Here is a 16,881-nt window from a genome sequence, read left to right as displayed (position 1 = left end):
TATTCCCTTTCAGCTTTAGAGAGTGCCGTCTCGTTCTTCCTATCTTGGAGAGGGTGAACAATCTGTTTTTATCTACTAAGTCTATTCCCTTCATTAACTTCTGTGAATGTTGATGCTGCTACTAGATGTTTGTAGCTTTCTGTAGAAAAAAGCAAACAATGTCATGTAAAGAATGTAGGTAGTGCTGCTTTAGTTCCAGGGAGAAAGTTCAGACTGAACTGGAGGAAAAGCCTCAGACAAAAGCCCTCCCACCACCACAATGGTGGATAGAGGTGGTAGGGTGGTAACCTCACTGGCAAAAACCTCCGTTATACTCCCAACGTAAAAAACTATAAGCAGGGCTGTCTATGCTTGATAGAAGAAAAAACTTTTCACTTATCTCAATTGATCAGTACACCATTGAGATAAGTGGAAAGTTTTTTCTTCTATCAAGCATAGACAGCCCTGCTTATAGTTTTTTACGTTGGGAGTATAACGGAGGTTTTTGCCAGTGAGGTTACCACCCTACCACCTCTATCCACCATTGTGGTGGTGGGAGGGCTTTTGTCTGAGGCTTTTCCTCCAGTTCAGTCTGAACTTTCTCCCTGGAACTAAAGCAGCACTGCCTACATTCTTTACATGACATTGTTTGCTTTTTTCTTGTGAAAGTGTGTCTCATTATATTATTGATTTTTCACAAATCCGAGTAATTTGTGCTGTAGCTTTCTGTAGATACATGTAAGATAGTCAATATCTCCTGATTAGCCCTCACAATAGAGACTATTTAGATTGGTTCAAAGTTCATGTGGAGATTGTGATTTTAAATCTCCATATGTATTTTCTGATGCATCCACTTCAATGCAGGAGCAAAATACTTGGAGATTTTGGACTGGATGCACAAAACTCTCCGATCGTTCACCAGTGGTCACTAAACCAATTTGACTGGTTTAGCAACCGACGGACTTTGCCGACCTGATTTTCAAAATGGCTCATAGCGTGGTTTTCCATGTGGTCATACATTCTTCGATTCTGACATGCAAATAACCTCATTACTATTAAAATGAGGTCATTAATATTAAAACAAGCCATCCAATCGATGGCCTAATATTGCATGCCATAATTGGATCGCTAATACTGACCCCCAAAAAATTATAGGAGAAGGGCCTTAAGCGTTTGAGCCAATCAGGGCCTTGGTCTCCTCCCTGTGCATCCCAGAATGCACTGAGCAGAGGGCCTAAGGCATTGATTAGCTCAGGCACCCCCAGGGAGATACCTAAGACATCTGAACCAATCAGGGCCTTAGGCCCTGCCCCATGCATCTCAGGACGCACTGTGAAGGGGAAGGCCCACCATTTTGGAGTGATGGGCCTGTGAGCAGGAGGGACCGGGCATCCTTCCTGCTGTCATCTTAATGTAGAGGTATGGGGATTGGTGAGAGGGGTGGTTCGAGGGTGACCGGTGGAGGGCATCCGGTGGCAGAAGGGGGTGGGCATCAGACCTGTTGGCAAATGTGGCACAACGAGGTTAGGGAATCAGCGATTATAGAGAATCGTTCGGAGTGCTCGTTTTAATATTAATGACCTCATTGTACTACATTTGCATGGCAGTATTGGAGACTGCTAGAAAACTTGGAAAAGATCACTGCAAACCATTTTAATAATCCGCCGCTACAAGACGTACGCTAAAACGGCTAGATCCGATTTAATGAGCACGTTAAAGGCACATTTTTGTTTTAAGAATCTGCTCCTGAGTTACTTGACCTGACTGTGTTTTGTCTTCTTTCCTCCATCCAATCATAGGGAGCTGTGGGCTGCCCCTATGCCTTCTTCAGCCCTTCGCCTAAGAATAGCTTTACTGGGTCAGACAACGGTCCATCAAGCCCAGTAGCCTCTCCTCACGGTGGCCAATCCAGGTCACTTGTACCTGTCCAAAACCCAAGGAGTAGCAACATTCCATGCTACTGATCCAGGGCAAGCAGTGGCTTTCCCCATATCTTTCTCAATAACAGATTATAGATTTTTCCTCCAGGAAATTGTCCAAACCTTTCTTAAAACAAGCTATGCTATCAGCTCTTACCACAACCTTTGGCAATGCGTTCCAGAGCTTAACTATTCTCTGAGTTAAACTTTTTTTTCCTTCTATTGGTTTTAAAAATATTTCCCTATAACTACTTTTAAAACCAATAGGAGGAAATATTTTTTCACTCAGAGAAGGAAGAATAAGCAGAAAACATTTGTGCTGCTCCTTTTCTTCTACCTCCTCTCCTGTTTTCTGCATGCCACTGAACAGGAGGGGCTGAAACTGTAAGTAGAAGGCTCTTTTCTGCTGCCCAAAATTTCAGGCTTGCCAATAGAGTTAGGCTTGCACCTATGCCTGGACCCAGGGACTTTGTACTCATGTGATATACCTCGTATAGCCATTTGGAAACATACACTGCACAGATATTACAGGCTATAAATCCTTTTTTATCTTGCAAGTTACCTTCTGTACCTGCTATTTTTACAGGGCTGTGTATTTTGCTGGTGTAATCTTCAGTAGACCTGTTAGAGACCTTATTGCATTGTGCTTCTTCCAGTTTGGCTGTGGCTGCCATCCCCGAAGGCCTACCTATCGTTGTCACAGTCACATTGGCTCTGGGTGTCATGCGGATGGCCAAAAAGAGAGTAATTGTAAAAAAACTCCCAATTGTGGAAACATTAGGTAAGACTTGGGGGTAAACAGGTGTGATCAACAGATCTGCATCCAGAGGTTGATGCAGAAAGGTGCACATTATAGCTGTGGAATGCATGGCTTCTAACGTGAGTATCCCGCAAAACGTTACTATCAAGATGCAATAATCAATGAGCATGCAAATTTACTGCTTTGTTAAAGTGTGTACTATCAAGAAAAAAACTGGGTACACTGTTGCATTAATCTATACTCTTTGCTAAAATGTCCCTGTCAGTATGTGAGTATGGATTAACACACTGATAGGAACAGAATACGTAAAAAGGGTCATTGAGTCTACACTCTGCATCCCTCTCCTCTCCCCCCTCATAACACCACAAAAATTACAAACAGCCCTGGTATTCCAGCAGCCCCTCTCAAGACTCCCCTCCTTGACCTATGAAACATCCTAAGCTAGAAATGCAGCCTGTGTGATATAACACCTGGCAATTCTGCCCTGCCCACTGTGTCTCAAAAAAGCAGATAAGACAATGAATGGTGTACAATTTTGGTGGCCTTACCTCCCTTGCACTCTATAGGGTTGCACTGCATGCACATAGGTTGCTATGGCCCTGGTCATGTAGTCTCTGGTAATCTAGTGTAGTCGTCCTCCCTCCCCCCGACCCTTCTGATGCACTCCTCCTCATATCTGACAGTAAATTTCTCACATTTTGCTTGCATTAAAATCATCTGTTTATTCCTCTGCATTGCGGCATAATAACAGCGTCACTTCCATTTAAATATACTGTGCACCAGTATCTACTGCCCAAGTTAATATCTGCACTGAACCTCTTTCTACATCATGCAGCCAGTAACATGCATATAGACCTTGTGATAAGCATGCATGTCTACCTTCAGTAGCTGTCTTGATCTGACCCCCAGTGGGCTGGTGGCAAAATGGAGGAGTGCTTTCCTATAGACCCACCAGACCAGTCCAAGGTGGTGCTTTCGTCTAAGGTACTATGGTCTTTGGAAGCACAGGACCTGCAAGCTATAATGATATAAGGTCCTGTGCTTCCAGACGGATTTCCTAGGGCATCAGGCCACTCAGTGGTATAAATTAATATCTGATTTTATGAATTAGAAACCAAAAACTAGTTTTAGAGACATTTAGAGCATTGAGATAAAGAGATAAAGCAGCAAATTTCTGCTACTCAATGGCCACGAATTTGGACTTGGAGGATGAGATATACAGCGTTAGCATCTATGAGACAAACATGGTTTTTCTTGTTACATAGAACTTTTTGGACCCCTGATCGTTTACAAAAATTGGATAGTTCTAAATCTAATAGATGCTGGCACTGTCATCTTGATATAGGAACACTGGATCATCTGCTGTTTGGGGACAAATTAATGCTATACTTGAGTCATCAATTCCATTGACATATGAGGTAGTCATATGTGGGATGATATTACATCTGAAGCCCTCATTGGACAGATATAAAGGTCGGCTTTTCATTATTATGACTAGGATCGCCATGCAAATGGTTACTCTCAATTGGAAGAACTGAGATCACCTTAACTTTACTTTTTGGTGGGCAAATTTATGTTTAAATTATAGGTATGAAAAGATGAATGTGGATATTGCTGGGGCATACTAAGAGATTCAAGTTAATTTGGGACCCATTGACATCTTTTTTGGATTCATTATAGTTGTCTTTTCCTTTATTTCTGTTGGTATAATACACAAACACCCAGGGGGAGGGAGGGTGGGAGGGGGGTATTTCTTTTGTATGGTTTTATTCCCTTATGAAAATGGTGGGTGGGTTTTTTAATGTTATATGGATTCTGATTGATTATAAGTGCATATAGGATTACTATTATTTGTATAGATATTGTATTGCATTTTTGTTAGCTTTAGAAACTCAATAAAGATTTATTTAAAAAAAAAAAAAAAAGGTACTATGGTCTCAAGTTGTTTCAATGGTGTATTTATTAGGGAACTGTAATACTAAAACAGATGTGTCCATAAGGCACATCTGATGATCCGCTTTCTTCCAGGATATGCAAAGTATAGGTATGAACTAAGGAAACATTATAACCCCTCTCTAAGGTCAAATTTTTCTAATGCAACAAATTCCTTCAGCCTCTCCAAAAAATGTAAAGCAAAACAGCTTTAGAAGGTGTTCAAATGAGGGGGCGATTCAAGATGGTGGCATGCACCTGATGCTCTGAGCAGAACCGTTGGCGTTTGCTCTGTATTTAGGCTTGGTACCTGATGCTGCATACTAAGAGGAAAGAGGTCATGTGGGCTGCTCCTTCTGCAACTCCCCATTGTGGCCCTGACCCAGCTAAAGGTCAGGGCCACTACACTACACTGCCAGGACCCTTTCACAAGCGGAAGTTGAAATCTCTGCTTTATGGGTGGCTAAAGGAAAGCCTACCTCTTTAGGGTATGATGCAACCCTTTTGCCTCCAGTGCATAAAGTTCCACATGTCAGGCGATCACATTAACGGTGTATGCGGAGGCATATGCTGCAAAAGTCACTGCATTGGAGCTTCCCAAGGAGGGCGGTGTGCCAGATTGCAGAACACTTTGGAGTGTTATCGAAGGAGCAGAGTAGAATAGTCTCATGGTGGTTACCCTTGAAGTCTTGGAAAGCTTTGCAGAAATTGACTTCTATTATGACCAGATCTACAGGAGAAGTAACTGCTTTGGTGAATGAGGTAGATGAATTGGCCAAATCTGTACAGATGGTTAAAATGGACACCTCAAGTAAAATCAAGCAGGTTCTTGGAGATCTTATAGGTCTGGACACAAGTTAGCTGCTGTGAAGAATCAACTATTTGTTTTGTTTTAAGTTTTTTTATTCATTTTTCATATAACAACAAGTGTATCACATAAATTTATACAATTTCATTGAGTATACACTTGATATTCCTTCATGCATCACTGTAAATACAACGTATCATTATATAATCCTTTACTATAATATTGAAAAAGTATATAGTACTTAATTATACCAACTATTACTCAAATTATAAACCCAACCTCTCCCCTTCCTTTGAAAATTGCATACAATACAACAAAATATAATGATAAATTATTTATATTATGAGATGAATAAAATAAAACCACCCACATCCCCTCTTATCAAATATCTTATTTGTGAAGAATCAACTATTAATTCATGGGAAGATTGAGCAGATGGAGAATATTTTTTTTTTTTTTTTTTAAATATCTTTATTCGTTTTTACATTATGCAAACAAGTGTACAATAATTCAAGTCATACTATACATTCTTCACTTGAAACTCTACATTCATTTTATACCATAAACTATCTCCCCTCCCTCCCTTTCCATATATTACCCCTCATAATGTCATAAAACCCACCCATCCCTCCTCCCCCCTACATATATTTAATGGGGATAAATATAATTATTTATTTATTATAATACTCAATTAATGGTCTCCACACCTCTTTAAATTTCTTATAATAACCTCTCTTGATTGCCAATGTTTTTTCCATTTCATACACCTGACAAACCGAACTCCACCAGAAACAATAATTCAATCCTCTATAGTCTTTCCAGTTATGTGTTATATGTTGGATGGCAACTCCTGTTAAAATCATTAACAGTTTGTTATTATTCGATGAAATTTGACTTTTGGCCCTCATAGACATTCCAAACAAAACTGTGTCATATGATAGGGCCACAGGATTCTCTAACATACAATTTATTTGACCCCAGATCAATTTCCAAAAATTATTAATAAAAGGACAATAAAATAATAAATGATCTAGAGTTCCAGCCTCAAGATGACAATGCCAACATCTATTAGACTTAGAGCAATCCAATTTTTGTAAGCGAACAGGGGTCCAGAGTGCTCTATGCAACAGGAAAAACCATGTTTGCCTCATAGACGCAGACATTGTACATCTTATCCTCCAAGACCAAATACGTGGCCATTGAGATGCATTAATTTGATGCTTAATCTCAATGCTCCAAATATCTCTAAGTACAGTCCTTGGTTTTTTATTTAAATATCCAGATAATGTTTTATACCACTGTGCGGCCTGGTGACCCATAAAATCTGCCTGGAAGCATAAGAATTCTAGAGTAAAATGAGTATTTAAAGACTTCCATTCAGGGAACCCTGCCTGATAGCCTGCTTCAATTGCAACCACTTATAACTTTGTTTTTTATTAAGTCCAAATTTATGTTGCAATTGTGAAAACTCCAGCAGCTTACCATCATTAATAACATCATCTAAAGTACGTATTCCTGCTTCAATCCAATCCTTCCAGACAATCATAAAACCGCCTATTTGTATCTTGGAGTTCAGCCATATATTTTGACAAGTAGATTTTTGAATAGTAATAGGAGTTAAGTTGTTTACATACTTTAATGTTGTCCATGTGTCCATTAATATCCTATTGGTTTTCCTTATTCTAGGCATTTTAATGCTAAGCAGATGACGAAGCCTGATAGGAGACATGAGCTGCCACTCCAACCATAACCAATCTGGAAGCTTCTCCATGAGTTCTGGGAGGACCCAATACATACCTTGGCGCAATATATAGGATTGATGAAACCTATAAAAATTTGGAAAATTTACCCCTCCCTCCTCAATTGATTTTTGTAAAGTCACTAGAGCAATTCTTACAGCTTTACCCAGCCAAATAAATTTACTAAGAATATTATTTAACTTTTTGTAAAAAGACCCCTGAAAAAAAACTGGTATCATTCCCATTTGATAACAAACCACAGGCAATATCATCATTTTGACAGTTTGAACTCTTCCCCACCAAGATAAATGTAAAGGATTCCATTGCTCACATAACTCTGTTACTTTTTGCAATAAACTTTTTTCATTCATTATAATTGTCTCATCAAGCGTGTATTTTATCCATATACCTAAGTATTTTATTCCTTCTTCTTTCCAAATAAAAGGTAATGAGTCAAATAATCCTTTTGTGCAATGCACATTTAAAGGAAGAACTTCTGATTTAGTCCAATTTATTTTATATCCTGAAAACTTTCCAAATCTTTCAATCAAAACCAATAAATTTGGAATGGTTGTTTCCGGATTCCTCAAATGAAGTAATATATCATCCGCATATGCAGAAACTTTATATTCTTTATCTTTATGCGGTATACCCTGTATCTCCTCCTCTTGTTGAATAGCTAATAATAAGGGTTCAAGCACTATATCAAAAAGTAAAGGAGACAAAGGACATCCCTGTCTAACTCCCCTTTGCAATTTAAAACAATCAGAAAAATTATTATTGATATATAATCTAGCAACAGGAGAGCTATACAGAGTTTTAATCATTTGTATAAATCCCGAACCAATACCAAACCACTCCATGGCCTGATACATAAATGCCCATTCCACACGATCAAAAGCTTTCTCTGCATCTAGAGACACAGAAAAAGCCGGATCTCCAATTTCTTTTGTTAAATATAACATTTGCAATGCCAATCTGGTGTTATTAGAAGAGTGTCTCTGAGCAACAAACCCTGTTTGATGCATACCAACTATGTGAGGAAGAGCTTTTGCCAAACGTGTAGCCAAAAGTTTGGCTAATAATTTACCATCTACATTTATCAATGAAATAGGCCTGTAATTTGAAACCAACATGGGATCTTTATTTGGCTTCGGCAAAACAATAGTTAATGATTCTGCCATAGTGCCTGATATACAACCTTTCTTTAGTTGATTCTGATATAAATTTAATAAATGAGGTAAAAGAGTATTTTGAAATGCTTTATAAAACTCTACCGTAAAACCATCACCACCTGGAGCGGTCCCTACTCTAAGAGATTTCAATGCTGTTTGTAATTCTTGTAAAGATATTGGATTTTCCAAACTTCTTTTTATATGATCAGGAATCTTCGGACCTTCAATATTATTTAAAAACACTATACCATCTTTTTCTTTATTTAAATAAGACTCAGAAGAATACAGGTTTTTATAATAATTTAAAAACTGTTTTAAAATAGGACCAATCTGAAAATGAGTTTCACCTTTTTCATCTTTTATTGCATTCAATTTCATCTTTCTTTTTTTCACTTTAAGATAATTAGCCAATAATCTTCCCGCCTTATTTGAACTACCATAATACAAAGCTTGCTGACACATAATATTTTTTTAGCCAAATTAGAAGAAATCTCATTATATTTATATTTTGCTTTTAATAAAGTTTGCAACGTAGAATTCTCCCACTTATTAATCAATTTTAATTCTAAATCTTTTATTTCGTGTTCCAGTTCCGTAAATTGCTTATTTAATTGTTTTTTAGAATAAGCTGAAAATGATATAATTTGCCCTCTCATCGTTGCTTTAAAAGCATCCCATATTATTTCTGTAGATATTTCCTCTGTAATATTATTTTGAAAATATTCATCCATTTTTAATTGAAATTCTTCACAAAATTTTGGATATGCAAGCAATGCATTATTAAATCTCCATACAGGCCTACCATTATCCGGGTCATTAAAATTTAAAGAAATCCACACTCCTCCATGATCTGATAAAATTATTGGTTCTATAGAGGCTTGTGTAACATCTTGTATTAGCCCATCAGAAACAAGAATATAATCAATTCTAGAAAAAGATTTATGAACATGTGAATAAAACGAAAAATCTCGATCATTAAAATGAAGAATTCTCCATATATCTTTTAAATTGCAAGAATTTATAAAATTATCCAACCCTAAAGATTTTAAAATTTTACTAGGTTTTTTATCCAATAAAGGGTCCACAACAGCATTAAAATCTCCTGCTACTATCAAATTATTAGCAGCCAGTGGTAAAATTATTGGTTGTAGAGTTTTAAAATATTCAATTTGATTCGAATTAGGTACGTACACATTAAATAGCGCCACAGTATTATTGCCCATACTCATGTTCACATGCACCCATCTTCCTAATTTATCTGCTTTCACCATATTAAATCCTGCTGAACATTTTTTATTTATTAAAATTGCTACCCCAGCTTTTTTCCCCACTGCCGGTGCAAAAAAGCAATCTCTCACCCAATTACCAATTAGCTTTTTTGATTCATCTCCATTAAGGTGAGTCTCCTGTATGAAATAGACATCCGCATTTTGTTTTTTTAAATATAGCAATACTTTTTTCCTTTTTATCGGGTGGTTGAGACCATTAACATTTATTGAAAAAATTTTTAAAGTCATTATATCAAATCAAAACAATAATCAATAATATTCTTCACATCAATATTATAACCTCTTTTCCCCTTTTTAAAATTATTATTAGAACCCATCCCCTCCCCTATACCCCTTCCCATATTCTTAATCCCCTCCCCCTCCCATCCCTCCCTTAAATTACTTGCCAACTTTGAAACGCACACCTTGACTAGGCAATAGATAAACTCCCCACAAGCTATATTTATAATTTTAAAACCATTAGCCAGATCATTATCATATTAAAATGAATATCATTTTATCACACAAGACTTCTTTATCAAGGATTACCTCTTTTTTTTTTTTTTTCCCCTTTCCTTTCCCCCATCTCTCATGAACCCTCCCTTCTCTACTCACTCATTTCCATTAAGATATTATTGAAATACATAAATAATCACACCAAATTTTAAAATTACATTCATCCAAACCACATCCATCTTTCATGTCAGATTACATCACATTTCCTCAAGTTAAATATCACTTTTAAATATTATTAAATATATAATGGAAATCTTTTTTCCTAACTTTTCCTATTCAAAAAGTCAATAAATTCCCCAAAACAACAATTTTTATCCCTTTAACATAACCCTCCTAACATTCCATACCCATTTCCACACTAGCATATTTGCTACCCTTTTAATTTCCACTCCATTCACAACATTCTCTTATATCATATGCTTTATATTATAACATCCAAACTTTCCTACATCCTTCGCTTTTACCAAAATTTCTAATTAATTTTTTTTTTTTTTTAATCTCCTCGTATATCCACCATTATTTATATTAAGTTCAGACTAATTTTTATCCCAAACGACTCTTGTTGCATTAATAGATTTGCAATTTTAAAACTATAGTCCATACATAACAACAAATTTCCTTTTCTTGTAATAAGATGCTATATGTCTCATAAAGTCTCATTTCAAATCTCCTCTTGCTTGCAGATCCATATCAAATTCTATCCTCTCACACTACTGTTTATACATTCTCAGTCTCATCTTTTGATCCACCTTAAATCTCCTTTCCAATTGTTTTGCATAAAGATTTACAATGATCACAATTTCAAACTTGTGGTGCCAATCATAGATCCTTCACATTCTACATATACAAACCCTGTTCCTTTTTTTTTTTTTTTTTTTTTTTTGACCATCGTAGCTCTGTCATTTTTATTTTAAGGTCAGGCCAACTATATACCAGAACCATCTTCAAAAAATCCTCTGCTGCATTTAGAGAATTTCCATTACAATGTCTTATTCCATATATCACAGCTGACTTCCCCTTTTATGCAAATGAAAATTGTAAGGCTTACAAAGTCACAGTCTAACTCTCATCTTGCTTGCAGATCCATTCTATTTAATGTCCTCTTGCTTGTAGTTTATATCTTCTCAATACTATTTAGAACTTATTTCCTTCAATCTGTTTTGCACAATCCTCTATCGTTTCTCTGTCTGTCTGTCCAAACAGCAAGTCAGTACAATCCATCTTATTAACCTCTGTCCTTTAAAAGGTCTGTAATATTGCATCTCTTATACTCTTGCAGGCTACATTCCATTTGCCTCATGACAAGATAGAATGTGGAATGTATTTGAAATCCAACTGCAGCCATGCCTTCAGAATCCTATTAACTCTTTTTTTTTCTTTTTTCTTCCTTTAACATAGAAATTTCTAAACAAAAATAAACATTTCAACCAAGAACACAAATACTTCCATCCAAGTCTCTATTAAGTAGCCATTGGTGATTCACACTGCTCCAAAAACTCCTTAAGTTTATCTGCAGTATCAAAATTCAAAGTTTTATTTTTATAAGTGACCCGCATAGTTGCCGGGTATATGAGCCCATATCTAGCTCCCAGACTTCTCAGCTGTGGTCTCAGGTCTAATAGCTGCTTTCTCTTTTGTGCCGTTGCTCTGGCAAAGTCAGGCACTATGTAAATCTTTGAATCCTGACACTTTAAGTTTTTATTATCTTTAGCTAATTTAATTATTTCAGCTACCTGTTGATATCTAAGTAGCTTAAAGATCAGTGGACGTGGTCCTTTTTGGCTGTTTGATAATCTCGTTGGGACCCTGTGTGCACGTTCTATTTCCAATGGAAACTTGTTTTGCATCGGGAGCACCTTGGGCAAAAAATTAATCAAAAATCCAATCGGATCCGACTTTTCAATTCCCTCCGGGACCCCAAGCACCCTTAAATTGCTCCTTCGTTCCCTATTGGACAAATCTTCCAGCTCCCTTTTCAGTGCTTCAATTTCCTTACTGTGTTCCATGTGCTTTATACTTTCCTCCTCACACTTTTCCACTCTTTTCTCAATTTGATCCACTTTCAATTCCATTGCTTGCAGTTTATTTGATAAACATACCACCTCTTCTTTCACTTCTTTTATATTTTTAGCGCATTCCAATACTATTTCCTTTACCGCCTGTATTTCCTTCATTATGTCTTTATTTTCTACATCCTCCGGCGGCAACGGAACTGACATCGGTGAAGCCGTATCAAGTTTCGATCGCTTCCCGCTTCCTGAGCTGCTCCCCGCCGCCAAATTTTTGTTTTGCTTTCCCGAAGCCATTATCCACCTCTACCTCACTTTTCAGAGTGAAATTTGAATTTTTTCTGGCTATGATCTCTGTCAAATAGCTTGTCTTCACAGAGCAACTCCACTACCCAGCCATTTAGTTCCGCTCCAAAGCCACGCCCCTTCAGATGGAGAATATTAATAGATTATTGAATTTACTTTTATTGAATTTTCCAAGACTCCCCTGGGATATCACCTATGAATCTTTTTTAAGACATATATGATAGATACTTTGCAGTTTACCTCTGAAGCAGTTTCTCCTTTACGTAAGATTTATATTATCTACCTGTTTGCTCAAGAAAGACCCATGGGGATATGGAAAGAGTGTGTCCTGATATACTAAATGAAAATAATATTTCAGCAATTCTCAAAGAATCCGTAATAGAGAATACTGAATGAGCCATCCGGTGGCAGGAAGGAGTGGGCATTTCTCCTGCCTTTTTTTTTCTTCCCCAGGAGGAAGGGAGGAGGGTAGGGGATGGTTTGGGTTTTGTTTTGGGTTTTTTGAGGGGGAGCTCCATTGGCAGGACTGTGTGGGCATCCCTCCTGCCAGTTTTGCTTTCTAGCCTCCTAGGGAAACAAAGAATTACAACTAGGCAAATCACAGTGATACAGCCGTTGGCTAGTTTGAAAATTTCCCATGTGACTTGCTGACATCACTGTCTGTTGTGGTAGAGGTGAAGTACACAACCCCTGAGGAAGCTTTAAGCAAAACGGATAGGCCTCCATTGTGGCCATTTAAGATAAGTGTTCTTTTGCTTTGGGGCTGTTCTTAAAGAATTATCTTACAGCCTTTTGAAGTTTGCTTATAATATTGTAACGTTCTTATACTCCATAAACAAAAGTTTAAAAAAATAAAATATGAAGAGTGTGTTTGATTTTTATTGCAGGATGCTGCAATGTCATTTGTTCAGATAAGACAGGCACGCTGACTGCAAATGAGATGACAGTAACCCAGTTGACAACCTCAGATGGATTCCATGCAGAGGTATCCTGCCTCAGCTCTTATCATAAACAATTCATGCTGTACTGAGGTTCATAGTGGCATGATGCTTTGTTACCGTGAGCATATTGTAAATAATAATAATTTATTTCTTATATACCGCTATACTGTGGGTGTTTATCTCTTTGTGCAGGTGAGTGGCGTTGGGTACAGCGGGAAAGGCAGTGTATATCTGAGTCACTCTGAAGAAGTATTAAAGGAATTTTCAAATATCTCTGTTGGAAAACTGGTGGAGGTGAGCATAAGATATATTTCTGAGATTCCTGAAACATTTAAAGTTATATCGAATTCAGATTCACAGAGATCTGCAACATTGATAGGTTGGGGGTTTTGTACTATATACATTTTTTTTTTCTCTTGCCTACTTATCTCCTGCTCCTTTAGGCTTCTAGCCACAGCCATAACTAGGCATCTTGGTGCCTGGGGTAGGCAGCATATTTATATTTCTCTTCTACCACTCTAGTGCCCTCACATTTCTCCTTCCATGCTTGTCCTTAGTCCTTTTCACTGTTTCCTCCCCCCCTCCCAACAGACACACAAGCTGAATAGTAGGAAACAATCTATACTTTTAGCTTTTTCATTTGCTACTAACCGATGTTTGCATTTCAGTAATTTTTGAGAGACTGTTGAAAGCCCAGGATGAACTAATGATGAGGAGATGAACACAAAATGACACCAATAATGCAAAAAAAAGATGATGGTACATTTAACATACCATTATTTTGCCATACTAGCGTCATATTGTGTTCATCTCCTCATCATTAGCCTGGTGCAGGAAGTCCAAGATGAACTATCTTGTTGATCACTCCTGACACCATGAGCCTTCCTTTTCAGTTACCCATGCATTTTTTTCCCATACTGTGTACCACTTTCCTGACTCACTTGGCCCAGTCATTGCTGCTGCCAGGGTTGAGTGTCAGTACCTCTCCTCCTCTCCACTCCCACACATACCTCATCTTGTTTTCCCTGAGCTTGGGGCCATGTCTGGAAGGCCTCCCAAGCATGTTGAGATGTTAATGTGATGACATTGTGTGCATGCGTGCGATGTCATCATGTGCTTAGAGGCCCTCCAGACAAGGCTCCGAGCTCAGGGAAAATGAGACTAGGTTCGAGTGGAACGGGGTTGTGGATGTGCCACAGAAAAAATATTTGCTCCATTAGTGTGCTGGAGCAAAAAAAATTTGCGGGACACTGGGTTAGATGGAACACTACCTTGAAACTGAACGCTGTAATGCCACTCTTGGCCAGCAGAGGTTACATAACTGCTATCTCATCACAATGCTCCCATTCCCATAAAATAAGATACCAGACAGTGCATAGTGCAGTCACCAGAACACAGTGGACCCTGCCCTAAAATATGCCCTTTGCATTCATTTTCTATGTTTGATTTGTCACATTAATGTTTGGATATTGTTTTAATCATTGCTACAGGGGTGACCTAACTTGAAGCACAAATCAGCCATTTGTTTATAGGTGAGGAAAGCCAGGCCAGAGCAAATGACGATCAAGTGCCTGTTCTTTCTGCCTCAGTGTTTGTGGTGTTGCCTTTAGTAGCTATAATCTTACCAGTATTCCTCTCTTCAGGTTCAAAAGACATATGAGTCTTGGACTAGTAGGCTATTCACCTCTAATTGCGAGTTATGTAAAAGGCATTATCTCATTTTTCAGCTGTGTTGTTGCTCCTCAGTTTCTCCTTCTACTTGCGAGTTGAAGGTGTCTTTCTGATCTGCTCTCATTTTGGTTTGTTATTTTCAGGGGACTAATTTTGAGGCTTCTCAGTATTTCAGAGGTTCCCAGTTTTCTTGGAACAGCTCTGCCTGGGAGAAAATGGATTTTCATGGTTAGAAGTCTGTATCTGGGAGGGCAACCCTTTTATTGGGCACCTACCTAGCCAGCCTGTTCTAATAATTTTGGTGGCTTGTGGGACCATTCCCCTGGTAGCAAGGCTCGCTCCTGGTTGTTACTGGAGCTTGAGCACAGGCGGTATGATCATGTCGATCCTGAGGACTTTATCGGGTGCTGGTTGCGTTTCCCCCAATGAAATTTGAGGAGCTATGGGGGTCCGGAGTCTCAGACTAACAGTCTTAACTGGCAGCCAGAAGAAACAAGCATTTGGAACTATATTTACATGCTTGTCTGAGGCAGTATTTTTCTCCATCTTCAGCTACTGTTTCAGCTGAAGCACGCACAGCATCAACAGAGCTGTGAGTACTGACCGTTGTAGTCTGTGGGAGACATTGGGTATCTTTAATTGTATTGGGGAGGGGTTCCTGGGTCCCCTACCTCCAAAAACCCGTTTCCTGAATTTTTTGAACATTTATTTAGCTCTCCTGGACTGTTTTTTTTTGGGGAGGGGGTTTTGTGCTAAAATGCTGCCACGGTGGCCATTTTGGATTTTTCTTTTTTTTTTTTTTCCAAAATCTTTATTCATTTTAACATATACATCAAGTATACATTAAAATATGAACACAACATATTACATTATCACTTGATAATTCCATAACAATATATACCTAAAAGATTTATATCCCACCCCCATCTCATATCTATACATGAATAATATAATTCCTATGTATATTAATCAATTAAATTATGCACATATATATTAAATTATCATAACCCACCCATCCCCCATCCCAAAGTGTCAGAACTCAAAAATATCAATAGTGCCTGATTTTGCAAGAGTGACAGCTCAAAAAAGAAAGCTGTTACTGGAAATGCATCCGCAGTTAAAAGCTTTGGGATTTTTCGATCTAATTTTAAAAGCCTCCATCTTCCTTTAAAAAAAACCCTCGATTTTGATTAAAATCATTAGAGGTGGACTCAAGCTGTTTTACCCCTGATTCATGCCAAATTAAAATCATTAGAGGTGGACTCCTCAAACTGTTTTACCCCTGATTCATGCCAGCTGAGGAGTATCCGTGTTCCATATGCCGCAGGACACATGAGGGAGGGTTGGGAGTGCTGGGCTTAGCCACCTCTAGTCTCTATACGGTACCTCTCTGCTCCCCATCTCTGCTCATCATCTGATAGCCTTCACAATTACTCACCCTCCCCATCAGTCGTCAGCCAGAATTCATAAAAAAGATGTGTTTGTCTCTATTTACTCCTTAAAGCTTAATAAGGCTTAAGAACATAAGCAGTGTCTCTGCTGGGTCAGACCAGAGGTCCATCATGCCCAGCAGTCCGCTCACGCGGCAGCCCATCAGGTCCCGGACCTGTATAGTAACCCTCTATCTATACCCTTCTATCCCCTTTTCCTTCAGAAAATTGTCCAATCCCTTCTTGAACTTCAATACCGTACCCTGTCCTATCACGCCCTCTGGAAGTGCATTCCAGGTATCTACCACCCGTTGGGTGAAAAAGAACTTCCTAGCATTGGTTCTAAATCTTCCCCTTTTAATTTTTCCGAATGCCCTTTTGTTCTTGTAGTTGTTGAAAGTTTGAAGACACTAAGTTTTGATAAGTAT

General features: G+C 38.1%; 1 protein-coding gene across 3 annotated transcripts in view; it reads left to right on the top strand.

The window, feature by feature from the left end:
• ATP2C2 (ATPase secretory pathway Ca2+ transporting 2) overlaps positions 1-16,881 on the top strand; it is a 265,125-nt gene that overhangs the window by 116,825 nt on the left and 131,419 nt on the right. For all 3 annotated transcript variants that reach the window (XM_033943178.1, XM_033943177.1, XM_033943175.1), the window contains 3 exons: positions 2,555-2,679; positions 13,299-13,396; positions 13,545-13,646. In XM_033943178.1, the coding sequence (XP_033799069.1) occupies positions 2,555-2,679; positions 13,299-13,396; positions 13,545-13,646 (325 nt within the window). The remainder of the gene's footprint in view (positions 1-2,554; positions 2,680-13,298; positions 13,397-13,544; positions 13,647-16,881) is intronic.

The sequence above is a fragment of the Geotrypetes seraphini genome, chromosome 4 (assembly GCF_902459505.1).
Source record: "Geotrypetes seraphini chromosome 4, aGeoSer1.1, whole genome shotgun sequence".
Classification (NCBI taxonomy): Eukaryota; Metazoa; Chordata; class Amphibia; order Gymnophiona; family Dermophiidae; genus Geotrypetes; species Geotrypetes seraphini.
Note: the sequence above shows the minus strand (reverse complement) of the source record. Positions and strands in the feature narration are given on the sequence as shown.